General features: G+C 39.2%; 1 protein-coding gene across 2 annotated transcripts in view; it reads left to right on the top strand.

The window, feature by feature from the left end:
* The first annotated feature begins 7,108 nt into the window (after positions 1-7,108).
* The window catches only part of RNF145 (ring finger protein 145), a 54,825-nt gene continuing 44,898 nt past the window's right edge, over positions 7,109-17,035 (top strand). Inside the window, exons 1-3 of one of the 2 annotated variants that reach the window (XM_081826253.1) lie at positions 7,109-7,439; positions 9,399-9,434; positions 13,313-13,515. In XM_081826253.1, the coding sequence (XP_081682379.1) occupies positions 13,332-13,515 (184 nt within the window). In that variant the 5' untranslated portion in view covers positions 7,109-7,439; positions 9,399-9,434; positions 13,313-13,331. The remainder of the gene's footprint in view (positions 7,440-9,398; positions 9,435-13,312; positions 13,516-17,035) is intronic. The other variant, XM_081826252.1, reaches the window with a different exon arrangement.

The following is a 17,035-nucleotide window of genomic DNA, read 5'->3' as shown; positions in this document are numbered from 1 at the left end:
TTACACCATTTAATAAACTTGTCTGGCTAAGTGGGTCCAGGAATCTTGAAACTAGCTTGCTCACATTCCTTTTGTAAATTATGCCCACAGGAGAATTTGCTTCACACCCATGCTGACATCTGATTCTACTGTTTTGGCACCTCACTTGACACTGAGTTAGGAAGCGTCCCATGCTAACATCCTGAAACGTGTGTGTGCAATGTGTGCTCTTCCCCTCTGTGCCTCACTCTTTACTCACCAGCTGATTCCTATCTATTTTTCAACACTTAGAATGCCTTTCCCTTCCTTCCACCCCATGACCCCACAGAATAGGCAAATCCATGCCATTTGTGTTTCCATGGTAACTTTTGCCCACCTTAGCATAACCAATCCATTTCACTTTATTATTAAAACCATTTATGTGTCTGTCCCCAAGCCCAAGAGATTGGAAGTTCTTGGGGACATGGACTCTTGAGATTTACTGTTACATATCCAAAGATTAACATAAAATGTAAATTACCATTAGCAGTAGCATCAAAAACATAAAATATCTAGGAATTAATGTCATAAAAGGTAATGTAAGACCTTCATATTGAAAACTAAAAATCTCAACTAGATCTTAGGAAACTTGACAAGCCAAAATTCCAAATTTGATTCCAAAATTGATAAGGAAATGCAAAGAGCCTGTTCTTTCTCTTGAAGAAAACAAAATAAAACAAAGAAACTCAAGGGAAAGGACTCGCTTTACCACTTATCAAGACTCTTTAGCTACAGTAATTGAAACAGTTTGGTATCCACACAGGATAGACAGACGAACCAGTGGGATGGGATAGTAAGTTCAGAAACAGACCTACTCAGATATACACACCTGACTTGGGATGGCACTGTGGAGCAGGGGGGAAACAGGCTTAAAAGAAGCATTCAACATAAAAAAACAAACAAAAAAAAACCACATTAAATTAAGAATTTATGCTCATTAAAAACACAATTTAAAGAAAGAAAGGGAAGATATGGAATAAGATTTTTGCAGTGTATATATTTGACAAAGGACTTGTATTCAGAATATAAAGGATTATAAAACAAAAAGCAAAAGACAACCTAGGAGAGAATTGGGCAAGAGACTTGAACAATTCACAAAAGAGGAAGTCTGAAAGGCCAGTAAACATATGAAAAGGTACTCAACCTCATCAACATTTGGGGAAATGCAAGTTTAAAACCCCACTAGAGTGTTTAAAATTTACAAGACTGACAATATCAACTGTAGGCCAGAATATAGAGCAATAGGAACTCTGAGGGATTGCTGTTGGGATTGTAAATTGATGCAAACACCTCGGAAGACAATTTGGAGTCATCTAAGAAAGTTGAATACCTGCAGACTATGGCCCAGCAATGCTCTTCTAAAGAAATGTGTGCCCATGTGCACTGGGAGAAAGGTGCAAAAATGTTGATAGCAGTGTAATTTGTAGTAGCCCCAAACTGGAATTTGGGTGTTCATGAACCTAAATGTTCATATCTAGCAGAATGAATAAATAATGTTCTCTGCATGTGAGAGAATTCTACACTACAATGAAAATGACTGAACTACAGTTTTACACAAGAATATAATTGACTCTCAAACACAATGTTAAGTGGAAAAAGCTGTTCACCAAAGAATACATACTGTATGATTCCATGTATATAAAATGCAAGTACAGGCAAAACTAAACAGCATTTAGAGATTCATACTTAGGTGGTTAAACAAAGCAAAGGAAGTGACTATATTAAAGTCAGAAAAATGGTTACCTCTGTGGTAAGATAGTTATGATGGGAAAGAGCATGTGGGGATTTTTCTGGGGTATTAGCAAGCTTCTATTTCTGGAGAGTGGTTAAATAGTTGTGTTTTATAATAATTTGTTAACTTATACAACTTTGTTTCTACTTATCATAATTATTTTTTTAAGCTACATCCTATGTTTATAAAAGCATATTACTCCAACAAATTAAAAGGATTGAATGCCTTAGGATTCTTTTAACTGCAAATAACAGAAAACATAACCCAAACTGGCTAAGCAAAAAAAGGTAACTTATTGGCTAATATAGTTAACAAACAGGAGGTGGACATGCTGGCTTCAGATGAGGGTTAGAACAGGACTCAGACACTGTGACCAGGTCTTGGTTTCTTTTTATGTTCTTTTACCTGCTTTGAGACATTTTCAGGTTCTTACCTTTTGGATCCAAGATGACTGCCTGTGGTCCCTAAAATTATAGGATTCCTTCTTTAGATCTAGCAGGAAAGAGAAACCTTTTTCTCTCAATAGTTTAGTCAGAAGCTCTGGTGTTGAGTCTTGCCCTGATTGACTCAGGTCATGGGTCCTTCCCTGGACTAATCACTATGGGAGATAGGATAAACTGATTAATCCACCAATAGACTACATGGCTAGAATGTTCAAGATGGTATTAAAAAGAGAATAATAGATACTGGGGAGGCAACTAACAGACGTCTATGACAATCAATAGCCATTCTACTTAGCTGAATATCCTCATGCTTGAAAAGCAACACACAATTTTGTATTACTACCCATCTCAGTCTCCATCAGAATCAATACAGAGAAAGTGACTGGGTAGGATAGAGGTACACCAGCAGAGCTTAAGTCTGAAAACAATGGCAACAATACATTTTTTGCCCTGCTGATGTTAGAGATTCAAAACAGTCACAAGCACTCAGATTGATGAAAAGGAAAGCTGGTTTGTAACGCCTAACAACTAAGGAAATGAGTGAAACTTGATTGGATCTTGGTTAGGAAAAAAGGTACCTGTAAAAGGTATTTCAGGGAGAGCTGTGGTAGTTAAATAGTAAAAAGTAGTAGGGAATTAGTAAAAGATTAGGGAATTCTAATTCATTTTCTTAGGTGTGGTAAGGTCATTTGGTAATAGTGGAGAAAGCTGTTATTTTTAGAAGAGGCAGGCTGGAGTATTAAGGGGTGCAGTGTGATAATGTCTGCAACTTACTCTCAAATAGCTTAACACACAACACACACACATAGGTAAGGCAAATATTTAAAACTTTAACAATTGCAGAATCTAGATGGTGAGTATATGAGTCATGACTGCAATTTTAAATTTGCAGTTTGAAACTCTTCAAGATAAAAAGCTGGGGAAATAAAAAAATGTGGGAAAATCTGAAAAATCCAAACCAAACAAATATAGGACCTGTTTCTATATTTTTTCTTTAGGTCTACAGGAGGCAGAAAAAGATAAATTTATTTTGTTATTAAACCAGTATAAGTTCTATTGCTTTTCCAATTATCCATGAAAAATATTTATTCAGCACCATGTGTATGCATTTCTTACTGTTAATAGGGAGTTATAATTTTATCTCTATCTGATTTTATTACAGAATAAATGTTGCCAACCAGATACAAAGACCGAGGGAGCCACTAATAACATATACTGAGGGCTTATTTTGTACTGGGAATATTAGCATATGTTATTTTATTTTTTATTATAACCCTGTGAAATAGAAACTGTCATTATCCCTGTTTTACAGATGACATATGGAGATGTTTGTAAATTATGAACACTTGGCACAGGGTCCCATATCTAACAGGTAGGGGTATCTGAATCTAAGAGTAAATCTCTCCTCATACACTGCTGGTGGGAATGTAAAATGAAGCAGCCACTTTGGAAAACAGTCTGGCAGTTCCTCAAAAAAGTTAAACACAGAGTTACCGTATGACCAGGTAATTCAATTCTACTTCTAAGTATATACCCAAGACAAATGAAAACATGTGTCTACAAAGAAACTTGTACATGAATGTTTGTAGCAGCACTATTCGTAACAGCTAAAATGTGGTAATCACCCAAATGTCTATCAACTGATGAATGGCTAGACAAAATGTGATATAGCCATACAAAGGAATGTTATTTGGCAGTAAAAATAAATCAAATAATTATACATGCTACAACATGGACGGACCTTGAAAACATGTTGCTAAGGGAAATAAGGCAGACACAAAAGATCACATCTTGTATGACTTAATTTATATGAGATGTCTAGAATAGGCACATCTGTAAGACACAGAAGGATTAGTAGGTGCCCAAGGCTGGAGAGAAAGAGGGTTACTGCTAAGGGATACAGGGGTTTTTCATTTTGTTTGTTTTTTGTTTTTTTTGGAAGGGAGGTGGGGATGTAAATGTCCTAAAATTGATTGTGATGGTCACACAACTCTGTGAATCTATTAAAAACCATTGAAATGTACACTTTAAAAGTGTATTGTATGGTATGTGAATTGTATCTCAATTATATCTCAAAAAGAGTTAATTTCCCCTTTACTGAACCATGTTGCTGAAGAAAACTAGTTTTCCTCTTAGAACTGACTTTCAAAATCAAACCATGAGGGTAGTCAGGTTGAACGAAATTTTTATATATTTGACTCTTCTATTCAAGAAAGTTAACTAATTTTGGAATTACATAGAGAAAACCTCAAAGTGCCCGTAGGAAGAAAGTGTGTGAATAAATGAATACATGATAAGTCTCCTTTCCCCCATATTTCCAGTGTTGGCTATCTGAGTTTTTTGGATTTGGGCCCCATTAAATGAAGTCTGTTATATGAGCTCTTATCTCTGGATCCAGAAGGCGTAGTGAATTGGCTGTCAATTATCTGCAGATTTGCAACAGAGGACAATTTCTATGGGATTATTAGCAATAGTTGGTTTCATAAGGCATTCAGGGATTAGTCTTTTGGAACGGCTAGGGCTGTAACAAACATGCATTTTTCCAAACTTTATGCTGACTTCCTCCTCAATGTTGGATACATTTAGTGAACAGGAAGATAACCTTTGGAATCCTGAATGGTCTCCCATTCCACAGTCATAAACATTCCAGTTCTTTACTTCTGGCCCTGAAGCTAATTCCTTTCACGGCGAGGTTGTGGCATTTGAGCATTTTCTTAAGCCTGGCTCCAGGTACTTAACAGTAAGTTTTGCTCCTGACCTTTGCTGTTTTGGGTGAGTTTGGGTGCCTCTAGAAAGTACTTTCTACACTGTGGCTGCTTTTTATTTGAGCAATCTTCTCTACAGCCCCACCCGCAGTTTTTCTCTCCGCTTTTTGTCTTTTTACTTTGATTCGGTTACCTGTATCTGGCAATGTGGAGCTTTCCCGAAACTGGATTAGCAGCAATATAATAGCAGTAACCCTTTCATTACCAGAGTAATTTTCTTTGCTTGTTTTGAACTTTACCATTTATAGGCAGCTGCTGTAAAATTCAAAGGTGAAAAAGACATGTGACTTTTTCCTGCTTTTGCAAGTCTGGAGTACTTATTAGTGAGGGTTATAGGACTTTGAAGCCATTTTTTTTCCCCTTTAAAAAAGGAAATGTGAGAACTGAGGTAACCTCTTCCTCCATTTAAACAAAACACACAAATCCGGTAACAATACTAAAGGAGTATTTTCAAGATTCTGCAATTCACCCTAAAAGAATAAATAAATCCAATTAGAATTTAAGGTTATGTAGATTTTGACTTCTTTGTAATCTGTTTCTGGCCTTACATTTTCTTGCCTGAGTCAGTAGTAAGTTGTTAAAATGGGGAGGAAACCAAGGAATAAGGCTTTGCTATCTTGGGCAGTTTTCTATTCTAGTCATTAGTCATGTGGCCTCTGTAATTTCTTACTTACCAGGCTATAAATATAAAGAGACTCATAAAACTGCCTCTCTAGGATGTAGCAGGCTTGATTATTCTAAAGTAGTCTAAGGCACCAGGATGAAAGGCTGTCTATGGAGAGTTATGAACCCACTTCCCAGAAATTTTTAAAGCTTCATTTCTATAGAGCTATCAAACTGGTGGAAGGGAAGTTCCTCTGAATCTGATAGACTGATGCCTCCAGGAATTACATTTGCTAAATGTAGAGCTTACTTTTACAATTTTAGCAAGATACAAAGGTTGTGAGGAATTGGAGGTTTACCATTTAAAATAAGGAGGACAGAAACTTGAATTTCCAAGGAGGGTCCCCAACACAGAAATTTAGATTAAAGTACATTAATTTCTCTTGTAACATGCAAAAGTTGAGGTTTCACAATTTCAGTTTGATCCAGTATAGTTGCAACATTTTACCTACTGGGTGTGTATCTTCTGTGTACAGAAGTCGCTGCCAACATCAAAGGCCAGACTGGTTTCTAGTAGCGACTGGCTCTCCAGGAACTAACCAAAGACACAGCAAGGAACAGTGTAGGGTTTTGGTTTTTTGTTTGTTTTTTTCTGGGGAGAGGGGGGCAGGTGGGGGTGAGGGATTTGTGGAGATTCCGTGAGGTCCTAGAAAAACTGGGGAATGAATCCCTGCGGAAGCTCAGAAGACTAGCAACATCTTTGTTTTGTTCTGTGCACACACGACGTGCTTCAGGCTTTGTTTTGGGAAGTGGGGAAGTTTCTGCCCTAAAAGATACGTTGACATTTAAATTAAGGTAAGAACGCTGGTCAGTGGGACCCTTGGGAAGGGGGTGTATACACTAATCTCTGTTTTGAAACTTGAACCAAAAGAAACAAATACCATTTAACTTCATACTACAGTAAAATTCTTTGAACAAATTCTTTAAACCAAGGAGCGAAAATTTAAAATTAAAAATAGTGAACATTTTCAATTCATTTATTTATGCATCCACTCACTTATTCAACAGAGGCTTATGGAGCGCCTGTTCTGTGCTAGGCATTGCTGAGCCATCACAGACTTCGTCCCTGACGCCATGGAGTTGACAGTCTAGTCCAGTCAGTGAGGGAGTTAAAAAAAATTCTGGCATCATTGCTACTGCGGTTGCACCGAGTGAGGATCAGCCCCTCCAACTCTCCCACGTGGTCCCAGCAGGTGAGTGTGGGTGTGAGCGCCTGTGGCTCCCGGTGTTTGAGGAGTGTGAGGGCACACGTGTGTCAGAATGGCGCGTGTCACAGTGCGCGTGCAGGTGTCGGCGTTGTATGCGTCTCCATAGCTGCCTGAGCCCGGCGGCGTGGGCCGCGGGAGGCGCGTGTCTCCCGCCCACGTACTGAGGGAGGCACGGGAACCACCCCGCGGTGCGATTGTGAGTGAGCGCGGGAGCGCGCGCGCGCGGCGGGGTCGAGGGGAGGGGCGCGGCGCGCGCAGGCGCAGAGCGCGAGAACGGACAGCGGCCGCCGCAGAGCGCCGGGGGCGGGAGGAGCGAGCGCAATAGGCCATGGCCGCCGCCGGCTGCTGAGGGGCTCGACCCGCGAGCGCCTGCCGCCGCGGACGATGGTGACCGCACGGGTTGGGCCGCTGCCGCCGCCGCTGCCCCCGCCTCCCAAGACGCTGCAACCAAGGCCCGGCGCGGAGGAACCGCCGCTGTGAGCCGCGCCATCCCGGCCCCCGCCGCCGCCGCCGGAGGAGAACGGGAAGGCGGGCGAGAGAGCCGGGGAGTTGCGGAGCCCGCCTGCCCGCCGGCGGCACAGCCCTGCCGGGAGGGAGGCCACAACCCCAGGTGACCGAGCCGTCCGCCCCGGCCGGCCTCTTCTCATCCTGTCGCGTCCCCGCCCCCCCCGCCCCCCGCACATCCTCCCTTCTCCCCTCCCCCACTCCTTTGCCCGCTCCTTCCTCTTCTCCCCCTTCGCCCCGGGGCCAGACAAGAGGGGAGCTCCCTGCCTCGGTTCACCTCCCTCCTTCCTCCCAGCGTCGGCGGTGTCCCCATCCCCTCTTCACCCGTTGCGCCCCCTCCCTTATAACCGTCTGTCGCTCCAGCGGACCTCCTGGCCCCCCACCGGCCCTCTCCGACTCTGCCTTCCCCTCCCGGGGCCCCGCACAGAGCCCCCTCCCCCAGCTCTCGGGCCTTGTGCGCCGCCTTCCCAACTACTCACCTTCCTGGAGACATTCCTCACCTATCCTGGCATTCCTAAGATGCCCTCTGTCTGAGCTCTGCCCCATCGCCTCGCCAGGACCCCATTTCGAGGCCTTTTCTAAGCCCCTTCCTGAGCTACTCGTTTCCTAGCTGCTCCTTTCCAGCTCCTTTTCTCCAGTTCCACTCCCAACTTTCCGTCCTTTGCGTCTTTGTCCACTTTGCTTCCAAGCTTCCCTCCCATTTTTCTTTTGACTTATCCTTCTTTGGTCTACTCAGCCTCCTCCTCCCTCTTTTTATGCGGTTTAAGGTTGTTTGGGGGTGCGGAAAGGCCTGACAAGCCATACTTTGAATAGGGGCCCATTTGCTCTGCATCCCATCTGTCAGCCCTGTTTTGCCGTGAGAGCGCTCCCCATCCCTTCCTTTTTGTTCCCATCGCTTCCTCTCTCGTCTGCCATCCCTTCTCCACCCTACTCCTGTTCTGCTTTTTCCACCCGAGACCCTTGCCCTCCCTTTAGGAATGAGTCCCTTTGCTGCTCGGGGATGATGAACTTCGCCCGCGTCTGTCTTTGAAAGCTTTTTGGTGCGTGGCGCCGCGGAGCCAGCACCCTTAGCCAGGCAAGAGGGGAGCTCCCTGGGAAGGGCCTCTCTACTGGCAGAGTTTTTTGCGAACGTAATCCCCTAGCCCCGCGGCGGCCCTGCTGCTGCGCTGCCTGCTTTGCAGCGAGCTGGGTTGGGGTTACTATAGTTCAAACGCAGCTGAGATCAGCAGGCAGGGCGTGTGTGTGTGTGTGTGTGTGTGTGTGCGCGCGCGCGCGCGCGCGGAGGGGGGTGACGGGGGAGGAGGTGCGGGGAGAGAGGAAGGGGGCTTTGCAGTGAGAAGGCATCAGAGATTAATGGATGGCTTTGCATCGCAGTCTGCAGTAAACAGGAAACTAGTTTGAAAGGAAAGGAGAGGACTGTGTGTCTTTATTTTTTAAAATACGGACTGTGCCGTTCTACTGAATCTTGAATCATGCCCAAAGGATGAGCTGTCGGTGCTGCAGTCGTGACCCAGGCTGAGCGCCCAATGGCAGAGATAGCAGTTTTTATTCCCTCGCTCTGGCCCTTTAAGAGTTGAAAGATGGTCCGGTTATTCAGAGTGGACTCCGTATCTTTGCCACTTTGGAGATACCGAGAAACCACAGAATTGCTAGTAGTTTATGTGGAAATCAGGTACATACAAAGTTAGGTAGCAATAGTGTGGGAGTGGGGGGGACCAGCTATATTTAAAACATGTGCCAATGCTTATGTAAGAAGTGCGTTCTCCTCCCGGGTATCTCAGTTTTGGGCTGAGTTTACTTACGATTTTAGCCTCTAGTTTTGCCCTCTAACATTTTCAGGGCTTACCATCCTAACATATGGACAGACAAAAAACCTTTCTTGAGATTGGTTTTAGCGGATGGTAGAATTTTTTTTTTTCCGTTGGATTGGACAAAGAAAAATGATTTTTTTCTTTTGATGGGAGAAAAAGGTGTAGAAACTTCCAGCCTTAAATTTTCTATTGTATTGAATTTAAAATTGGATCATACAGCTTTCTTATTTTTGCTTTTTTTTTTTTTTTTAAAGGAGTTTATCTAGGAGATGTGAATATCCTTTTTTTTGGTAAGATTGAATTTTCTGTTCCTTTTTCTTAACGTAATTCTTCAACAGACAAGCCATGACTTTAAAAATGTACATTTTCTGAATTGTTCAGGGTGATTTGTTTGATTTCTTCATATTCAAAACCAAAACACAGTGTTTTCAGGAAAGTGTAGAATGAGACTCCTGTGTTTCCTAACCCACAAATATGAATGGTGAACTGTGCAACGTTATGCTTGTACAGGACAGTACTGTGTAAGTAGTGATTGCTGTTTCCAAGCCTGGGAAAGTCATTTAATGAAATCATTGTGGTGCTGTTTTTGGTTAGCATTTGTTGAGTCTTTTTTTGCTGTTTTTGGAAAGGATTTTTTTTAAAGCTGTCCCACTGTGTAAACCATCTTTAATTTTGAGTCACATTTAGTTTACATTACTTGCTGAGGTGGTTGTTTTGGCATATTACTTTCCCAGTTCTTATAACACTTAAGGAGGAAATATAAAAATCTTTGATGTAGGAGAAAATTTGTGTAACTGTACAGGGCAGGAAATAGCTTATATATTTGGCTGTAGGAGTATCAGGGCTTTAAATTTTCTTTGCTTTCAGTTCCTCTGCTTATTTTTGAGGATTATCTAGTATTGTTTTGATTTTAAGAGAATTTTAAGCTTCCTCTGACCTGGAAATATGCTCATTAGCTCTGATAATAAATCTCGGAAAAAAATAAATTAGGCTTGAACCAAACATCATAGAAATATAATCTTTTTACCCCAGGAGAGAAATCTCCATTTTTACTTCATGCTTCTAATAGAGTGGCTTGGCAAATGTGAATGAGTTCAGTGATTTTATTTTATTTATTTATTTTTTTAAAGATTTATTTATTAGAAGGGGAGAAGGGGCAGAGGAAGAGGGAGAGAGAATCTCAAGCAGACTCCCTACTGAGTGGGGAGCCCAGTGCGGGGTCCATGCTAGGCTGGATCTCAGAACCCTGAGATCATGACCTGAGCCAAAGTTAAGAGTCAGACACTTAACCAACTGAGCCACTCAAGCACCCGATTTTAGTGATTTTAAACAAGATAAATGTTTCCACATTGTGTTGAGATGTTAATTTAGTGTGAGGTGCTGGAGTATAGTATGCGGTATTTACTTGTGATGGTGATCACCCTATCATGTGGCCCTTACACTTTAGACAGGTTCAAAATTATAAAGTTGGGGGGGGGATTTTTTTTTTTTTTTGGTATTTCCACAGCTTTTGTGGGTAGCATTTTAGACTTTTTTTTTTTTTAAGTAAGCTCAACATCGACTGCTGGGCTTGAACTCATGACCCTGAAATCAAGACTGAGCTGACATCCTGTTGGATGCTTAACTGACTGAGCCACCCAGGTGCTCCTTGTGGGTAGCATTTTATATTTAGTTTTCCATATATTGAATTTGTTTCCCCCGTGTCCATATACGGGCCAGCTTGCCAATGACTTGCTAAAATACCGCTCACATACAGAAATAGGTGAAATGTTTAGTGAGCAGTAGAGTTGTTACTAAGTGGGCATATTTCATTCTATCCAAGGTCCTCCTTAATTCAGACATTTGAGTCTTGGATTTACTATACAGTAGAATTTGGGGATCAGTCTCCGATATTCTTCTGTAATGAGAGCTTTAGGAATTCAAGATTTTCTTTTTATTCTATTTGTGAGGCAGGAATAGTGGTAATTGAGAGGGAATTTGTCCCTTCTGCTAAGGGCCCTCTTTTGTAATAGAGATGATCTTCTGTAAGAATTAGGGAGATTTTTTCCCTCTAGTTGTTCAGATCTTGATTTCTGATGCAGGATTGGTTATTTGTTTAGTTTAAATTTTTTTTCTTTACCCTTTTGAGAGCTACAAAAAATGGTGAAAGTGGGTACATTTAAAAAAAGCAAGACATTAAAAAAGGGGAAGGCTCCAAGTCAGATGAAAGAAATATAGACCACAAGTATTAACTCAGTAGTAGTCCCTACAAAAGCAGTAGTGATTTATATTGGATTCTAGAATATGGGAAAAGAGTTACTTCTCCGTTTAGTATAAAGCCTGTCGGTGATGTTACTATCTCAGTCTGTGATGACTTTCACACGACTGGTGGTTTGTGAGAAAAATCTACTGTTTATGTACTTTGAAATAAACCAAACTGAGTTATCTTTTTGACCACCTGAGTAAGTATATTTCCTTAGTTATCTAGATAGCTTAGATGTATTAACACTTTTTACAAAGGAATTTCTTTTTTTAATTCCCAATAATGGATATTCGACATTTGGCAAATAGAAAAAGAAGGGAATAAAAATCACCTTAGCCCTACTATTGAAAGGATGTTAATGTGATATTTTGGTGTATTCTCAAGATTTTTTTTTTAATAATATGAGCTTTGAGAAATTGAGGTTTCTGAATGCTGTAATTTGCAATAAATGTTGATTAGAGTTTTTATTTTTCAGTGCTTTTTTTCCCATTAGGATACAACATTTACTTTTGATTCTCTCACAGTATTTTTTCTTATGTAGGAAAATTATTAAAGTGGTCTTGTTCATTTAAAGTAATCAGAATTTAGTATTTATTTATGAAAATGTTTATTTTGCATTCTTAGGATATATCACTTCCGAGTAATGGGAATGATATATGATCACTCAGTGATCAATACAATCAGTTTTTCAGTGATTGAGAAACTTATAATAATGGTTTGTCGAGTTGAACTCCTTTTTTTTAAATCCCTCCCCAATGTCTTTTTTTTTTTTTTTTTTTAACTGAGCTAGGAAGCTATGAAAATTAGAGGGTAAAATGGAAATACTGACAAATATTTAACCATAGCATACCAATCTGTCACTGTAATTTTCTTCAGAAATAAATGTTTTCATTTGTCCTGTTATTCTGAAATTACTGCCAAAGCTGGAAAATTTGTTTAGCTTTCTCAGCAAAATTCTTAAAAGGATATTGTCAGAGCCAACAATCCAGAATTATCATTACTCTTAAAATTGTCTTTAACCCACTTCTGTTTGCCTTATTCTCATAATTCTTTGGATTAATTTAAAGCTGTATCATATAAAGCAGTGTTGCACAGAATTGTCCTTTTAAATAATGGATTGTCCTGGAGATCTTTCATTTCCTTCCCTTCCCTTTTTTTTTTTTTTTTTTATTCTACTTCTACAGCTCATCAACAGCTGAGCAAAGACAGGGGCTGCAGACTCCAAAGCCTGACTTCTTCCTTGTGCCAGCATATCTGTGAATCACAGGAAGAATTTGATAAGCATTATTTCCCCACTTTGAAGGCAGATTATGGGAATTTCAGATGGAGATTTTAACTTTAATGATTGAAGTAAACAATATTGCAAACTATGTTTTCTTTATCTGTATCATGAGTTCTCTGAATTATATCTGTATCATATAAATTCAGTACTTCAGTTTTGGTTGTAAGTAATACAGAAAAGAATAGACTATGAGATGCTGCAAACTGAATGTTTAGTTACCAAATTTTTATTGAATAGCTTAGGTTTTTTTCATATAATAACCACTTAAAATTTGCTCTTTTTAAAGAGCTACATAAATCTCAATTTTATAGGAGTGAATTTTTCCTTTCAAGTTAATTGGACAAAAACTATAGTATTATTAGGGTGTTTTATTGCTAGTGCCTAGAGTTGGAGTTAAGCTTTTTAAAAATAAATTTTGAGGCCTTAACACTTAATCAGATTGGGAAGAACTGAAAGAGTCCCATGTGAAAACCCAATACAAGGATTATTTTATGAATACCTGGAAATAGTAGATGTGGCTAAAGAGTTTTATACGTTGTTACATAGTTTTTGTGTAGTTTGTGACAGTCCTTTAGATTCATAAGAGGATATCTAAAAGCTATTTGACGTGACTTAATTTTATATATTATGTCTCCTGAATTTAGGTCTGCTCCAAGAAAAAACATGGCTGCAAAGGAAAAACTGGAAGCAGTGTTAAATGTGGCCCTGAGGGTGCCAAGCATCATGCTGTTGGATGTCCTGTACAGATGGGATGTCAGCTCTTTCTTCCAGCAGATCCAAAGAAGTAGCCTCAGTAACAACCCTCTTTTCCAGTATAAGTATTTGGCTCTTAATATGCATTATGTAGGTAAGTGTCTACATTACCTTTTCTCTTTTTTTTTAAGAGAGTGAGAGAGCACGCGTGGGGGGTGAGGCAGAAGGAGAACGAGAGAGCATCTTAAGCAGGCTCCATACTCAGCACAGGGCTCCATCTCACGACCCTAAGATCGTGACCTGAGCCGAAATCAAGAGTCGGACGCTTAACCGACTGAACCACCAGGCACCCCTGCATTACCTTTTCTAATCTTTTAGTGGGCATTCTGAATTATGTCTTTGTAGGCTTTTACATTTGAGTGAAATGAAATTTGGTTACATTGAGATGACAGTGATACAGCCATTGATGAATGTTTAGGAATCTTGTTTGTAGTGTAATTGGTCTTACCACCGCATATGAGTTATTAGGGCTAGAGGAAAACAGTGTTGGATTTATTTTACTGGATGAAGCTAGAAAGCAGAAGGAAACATTTTAGATTTTAATATGATAAAATGAAAATAATGAGAACTACCTTTCCAGACATTTGGCCTGTTCTAATTTGTTTGTTTTGGGGTTTGTTAGTAATTCAGAAAGCTTTTTAAATGCAACATTCTTTATTGTTCCAGAACATTAACATCAGTTGAACATAAGGCATTTATTTCAGTTAAATGAAATGTTGGAAATGACATTTATAATATTTTTAAAAAAGACTCCTTGAAATATAATTGGTATGATTTGGAGTTAACAGTAAAAGCAATATTGAGAGGTTAAAGAAGTTAAAGTCAAGAAATACAGGCAGGAGGGGTGCCTGGCTGGTTTAGTTAGTAAAGCATGTGACTCTTGATCTCAGGGTTGTTGTAAGTTCGAGCTCCTCCCCCTTGGGTGCAGAGATTACTTAAAAATAACATCTTAGAAAAAATAAAAGAAAAAAAAAGAAATAAAAAAGAAATACAGGAAGGAAACATAAAAATTTATCTAGAATGAAAGTTAAGATCCTTAATTTTTAGGTTAATTTTTTATTTATATGTAATGATAGCAATAATATATTTTCACTTGACATTGCTATTGTATAACTCAAGATGTGGTTTGAATGATGTACTATAGTGGTTTAATAATATTTTTATTATTAGAATTGCCCATGCAAGTATATGTTTTATAAAATTGTGAAGGGTCTGTCCTGTTTCTGTGAGATTTATTTTTATCTGTAGAAGGACTTTTTGGGTTCCAGAGCTTAGCCCTGAAAACCCCTTACAGCTCTAAGAGATTCCCAAGTAAGCCATTGTGGGAAGAAGAATAGTACAGTAGAAAAGGCAACACACTAGAAGCAGAACATTTGGGTACAATAAATTCATCTCTCTTAGGTGGCACTACCTTGGGAAATTCTGTGAAATGAGAAGGTTCTTTTTTGCTGCAAAACACTATAATTCTCAGCCCTTTATTAAAGGCTTTGTATGTTAGCCAATTTTTGGAAAATAATTCCAATCTGTTATAGAAGAACAATTCGGTACTTGGCTTAGATGTTTAGCTTAATCAGCAAAGTAATTCACACTGTGGTTTAAAAAAATGTGCTTATCACATATATTATTTCTGAATAGACTGAAATATTTATTTTAAAAGCAGCTGCCTAATAACCAGAAACATTAATTTTAGAAATTTGAATGGGTTCTCGTCCATTGAAGTTCATACTCTGCCTTATAACTTTAGGAACTCAACTGAGCCTTCTTAAATACGCTTACTACATGCTTTGGTAGAATAAGCTCAGTGATTACACCATCTACATAGACATTTTCAGCTTGAACAGGTTTTTGGTTAGAGTAACTTCTGTGTCAAAGTATTTAGGTAGTGTTTACATAATGTTCCAGTTTACCAAATTTCACCCTTAAGTACATTTTTAAAATTCTTACTTTTAAAAATTAGTAATGTACTTCTACATTTATTTATGTTAAAATCAAAACATAAGAAGTGTACAGTGAAAAGTATGTTCCTCTTTGGTCATTATCCACTAAGTTTTCTGGGCCCCAGCAAGTAGCTAGTTTTATTTCCTTGTGGAAAATTCTAGACATGTTTTTATGTACCTATGTCAGTATAAAGATATTAAATATGTAGTTATAAATGTATGTCTTCCTTTTTGTACGAATGATAGGATGATATACACTGTTCTCGACCTTTTGTTTGTTTTAACTTAATGATGTATCACAGAGCCATAACTACTGCTTTTAGATATTCATGAAATAAAGCTTTGTTCTCTGTTTTTATGTTGACACTTTCTGTTATGCCAAATTTTAAGATTCTGATTAAATGGTTAAGGCCTTATTTTCCCCCCAGCCCTCCCAATTCTGTTTTGTAGTGGCATAGTATCCTTGTATGGCTATACCATAATTCATTGAACTAAATACTCTTTTTTGCATTTTCATTTAGTGTTGCACTAAATAATTTTATATAGCTATGATTTTGATAGGTGCAAATATAGCCTTGAGATAAATCACTAGAAGTGAAGTTTCTGGGTGAAAGAGTATACATATCTGTAATACTGATCGATATTGCTCTCCATAGGGTTTTACTGTTTTGTAGCTGCACAGTGGTTGAGAGTTCCTGCAGTTTTACATCCTTATCAAAACAATGTTACCGAACTCTTAAATTTGGCTACTCTAGTAGGTGAAAAATGGATGTGTTCTAACTAGTTCTAATTTGTATTTCTCTTATTATGAGTGAGATTGTATTTATCTACATGTTTAAGAAAAATGTGTGTTTCCTCTTCTGAGAGTTGTCAGTTCGTGTCCCTTGCTCACTTTTCTATGGGATTTTAGCCCCCCCCCTTGTTTTTCCCCAAAGGCACAGGCAAGGCTTTATTGGGGCTACAGCTCAAGCTGAAGGGAGACACAGCACCAACAGAGTAGTTAGGCTGGCCTCCTGTGGGTTGTAGCCTTTTCTTGCTGATTTGTGGAGTTTGGTATACATTAGGGAAATTAGCCCTTTGGGTTGAAATTATTGGGTTGAATTTCAATTTGGGTTGAAATTATTTTTTCCAGTTTTGGTTGTCTTGATTTTGGTTTATGATTTTTTTTTTTTGACATGCACAATTTGTTTTTAATGTGGTCGAATTTCCTTTTTTATAACTTAGAATTTTGACTCAATCATTAGAAAAGACTTCTCTATCATGTTTTATTCCGTTATTTTTGTTTCATTATTTACATCTTTGCTTCACTTAGGATTTTATCTGCATGTACATTGTGTTAGAGGTAAAAATTTTTTTTCCCCAGATAACTATCTGGTATTCTCCATGTATTTGTTAAATAGTTCAACTTTTTTTTTTTTTTTTTTAAAGATTTTATTTATTTATTTGCGAGAGAGAATGAGAGACAGAGAGCACGAGAGGGAGGAGGGTCAGAGGGAGAAGCAGACTCCCCACTGAGCAGGGAGCCCGATGCGGGACTCGATCCCAGGACTCCAGGATCATGACCTGAGCCGAAGGCAGTCGCTTAACCGACTGAGCCACCCAGGCGCCCAATAGTTCAACTTTTCCTCACTGATTATTATATACTAAATTCTCACATCTATTTGGTTTCATTTCTGA

This window comes from Leptonychotes weddellii, chromosome 7 (genome assembly GCF_054177405.1).
Source record: "Leptonychotes weddellii isolate Sample4059 chromosome 7, ASM5417740v2, whole genome shotgun sequence".
NCBI classification, from domain to species: Eukaryota; Metazoa; Chordata; class Mammalia; order Carnivora; family Phocidae; genus Leptonychotes; species Leptonychotes weddellii.
The sequence above is the reverse complement of the archived record's forward strand: the minus strand, read 5'-3'. Positions and strand labels throughout refer to the sequence as shown.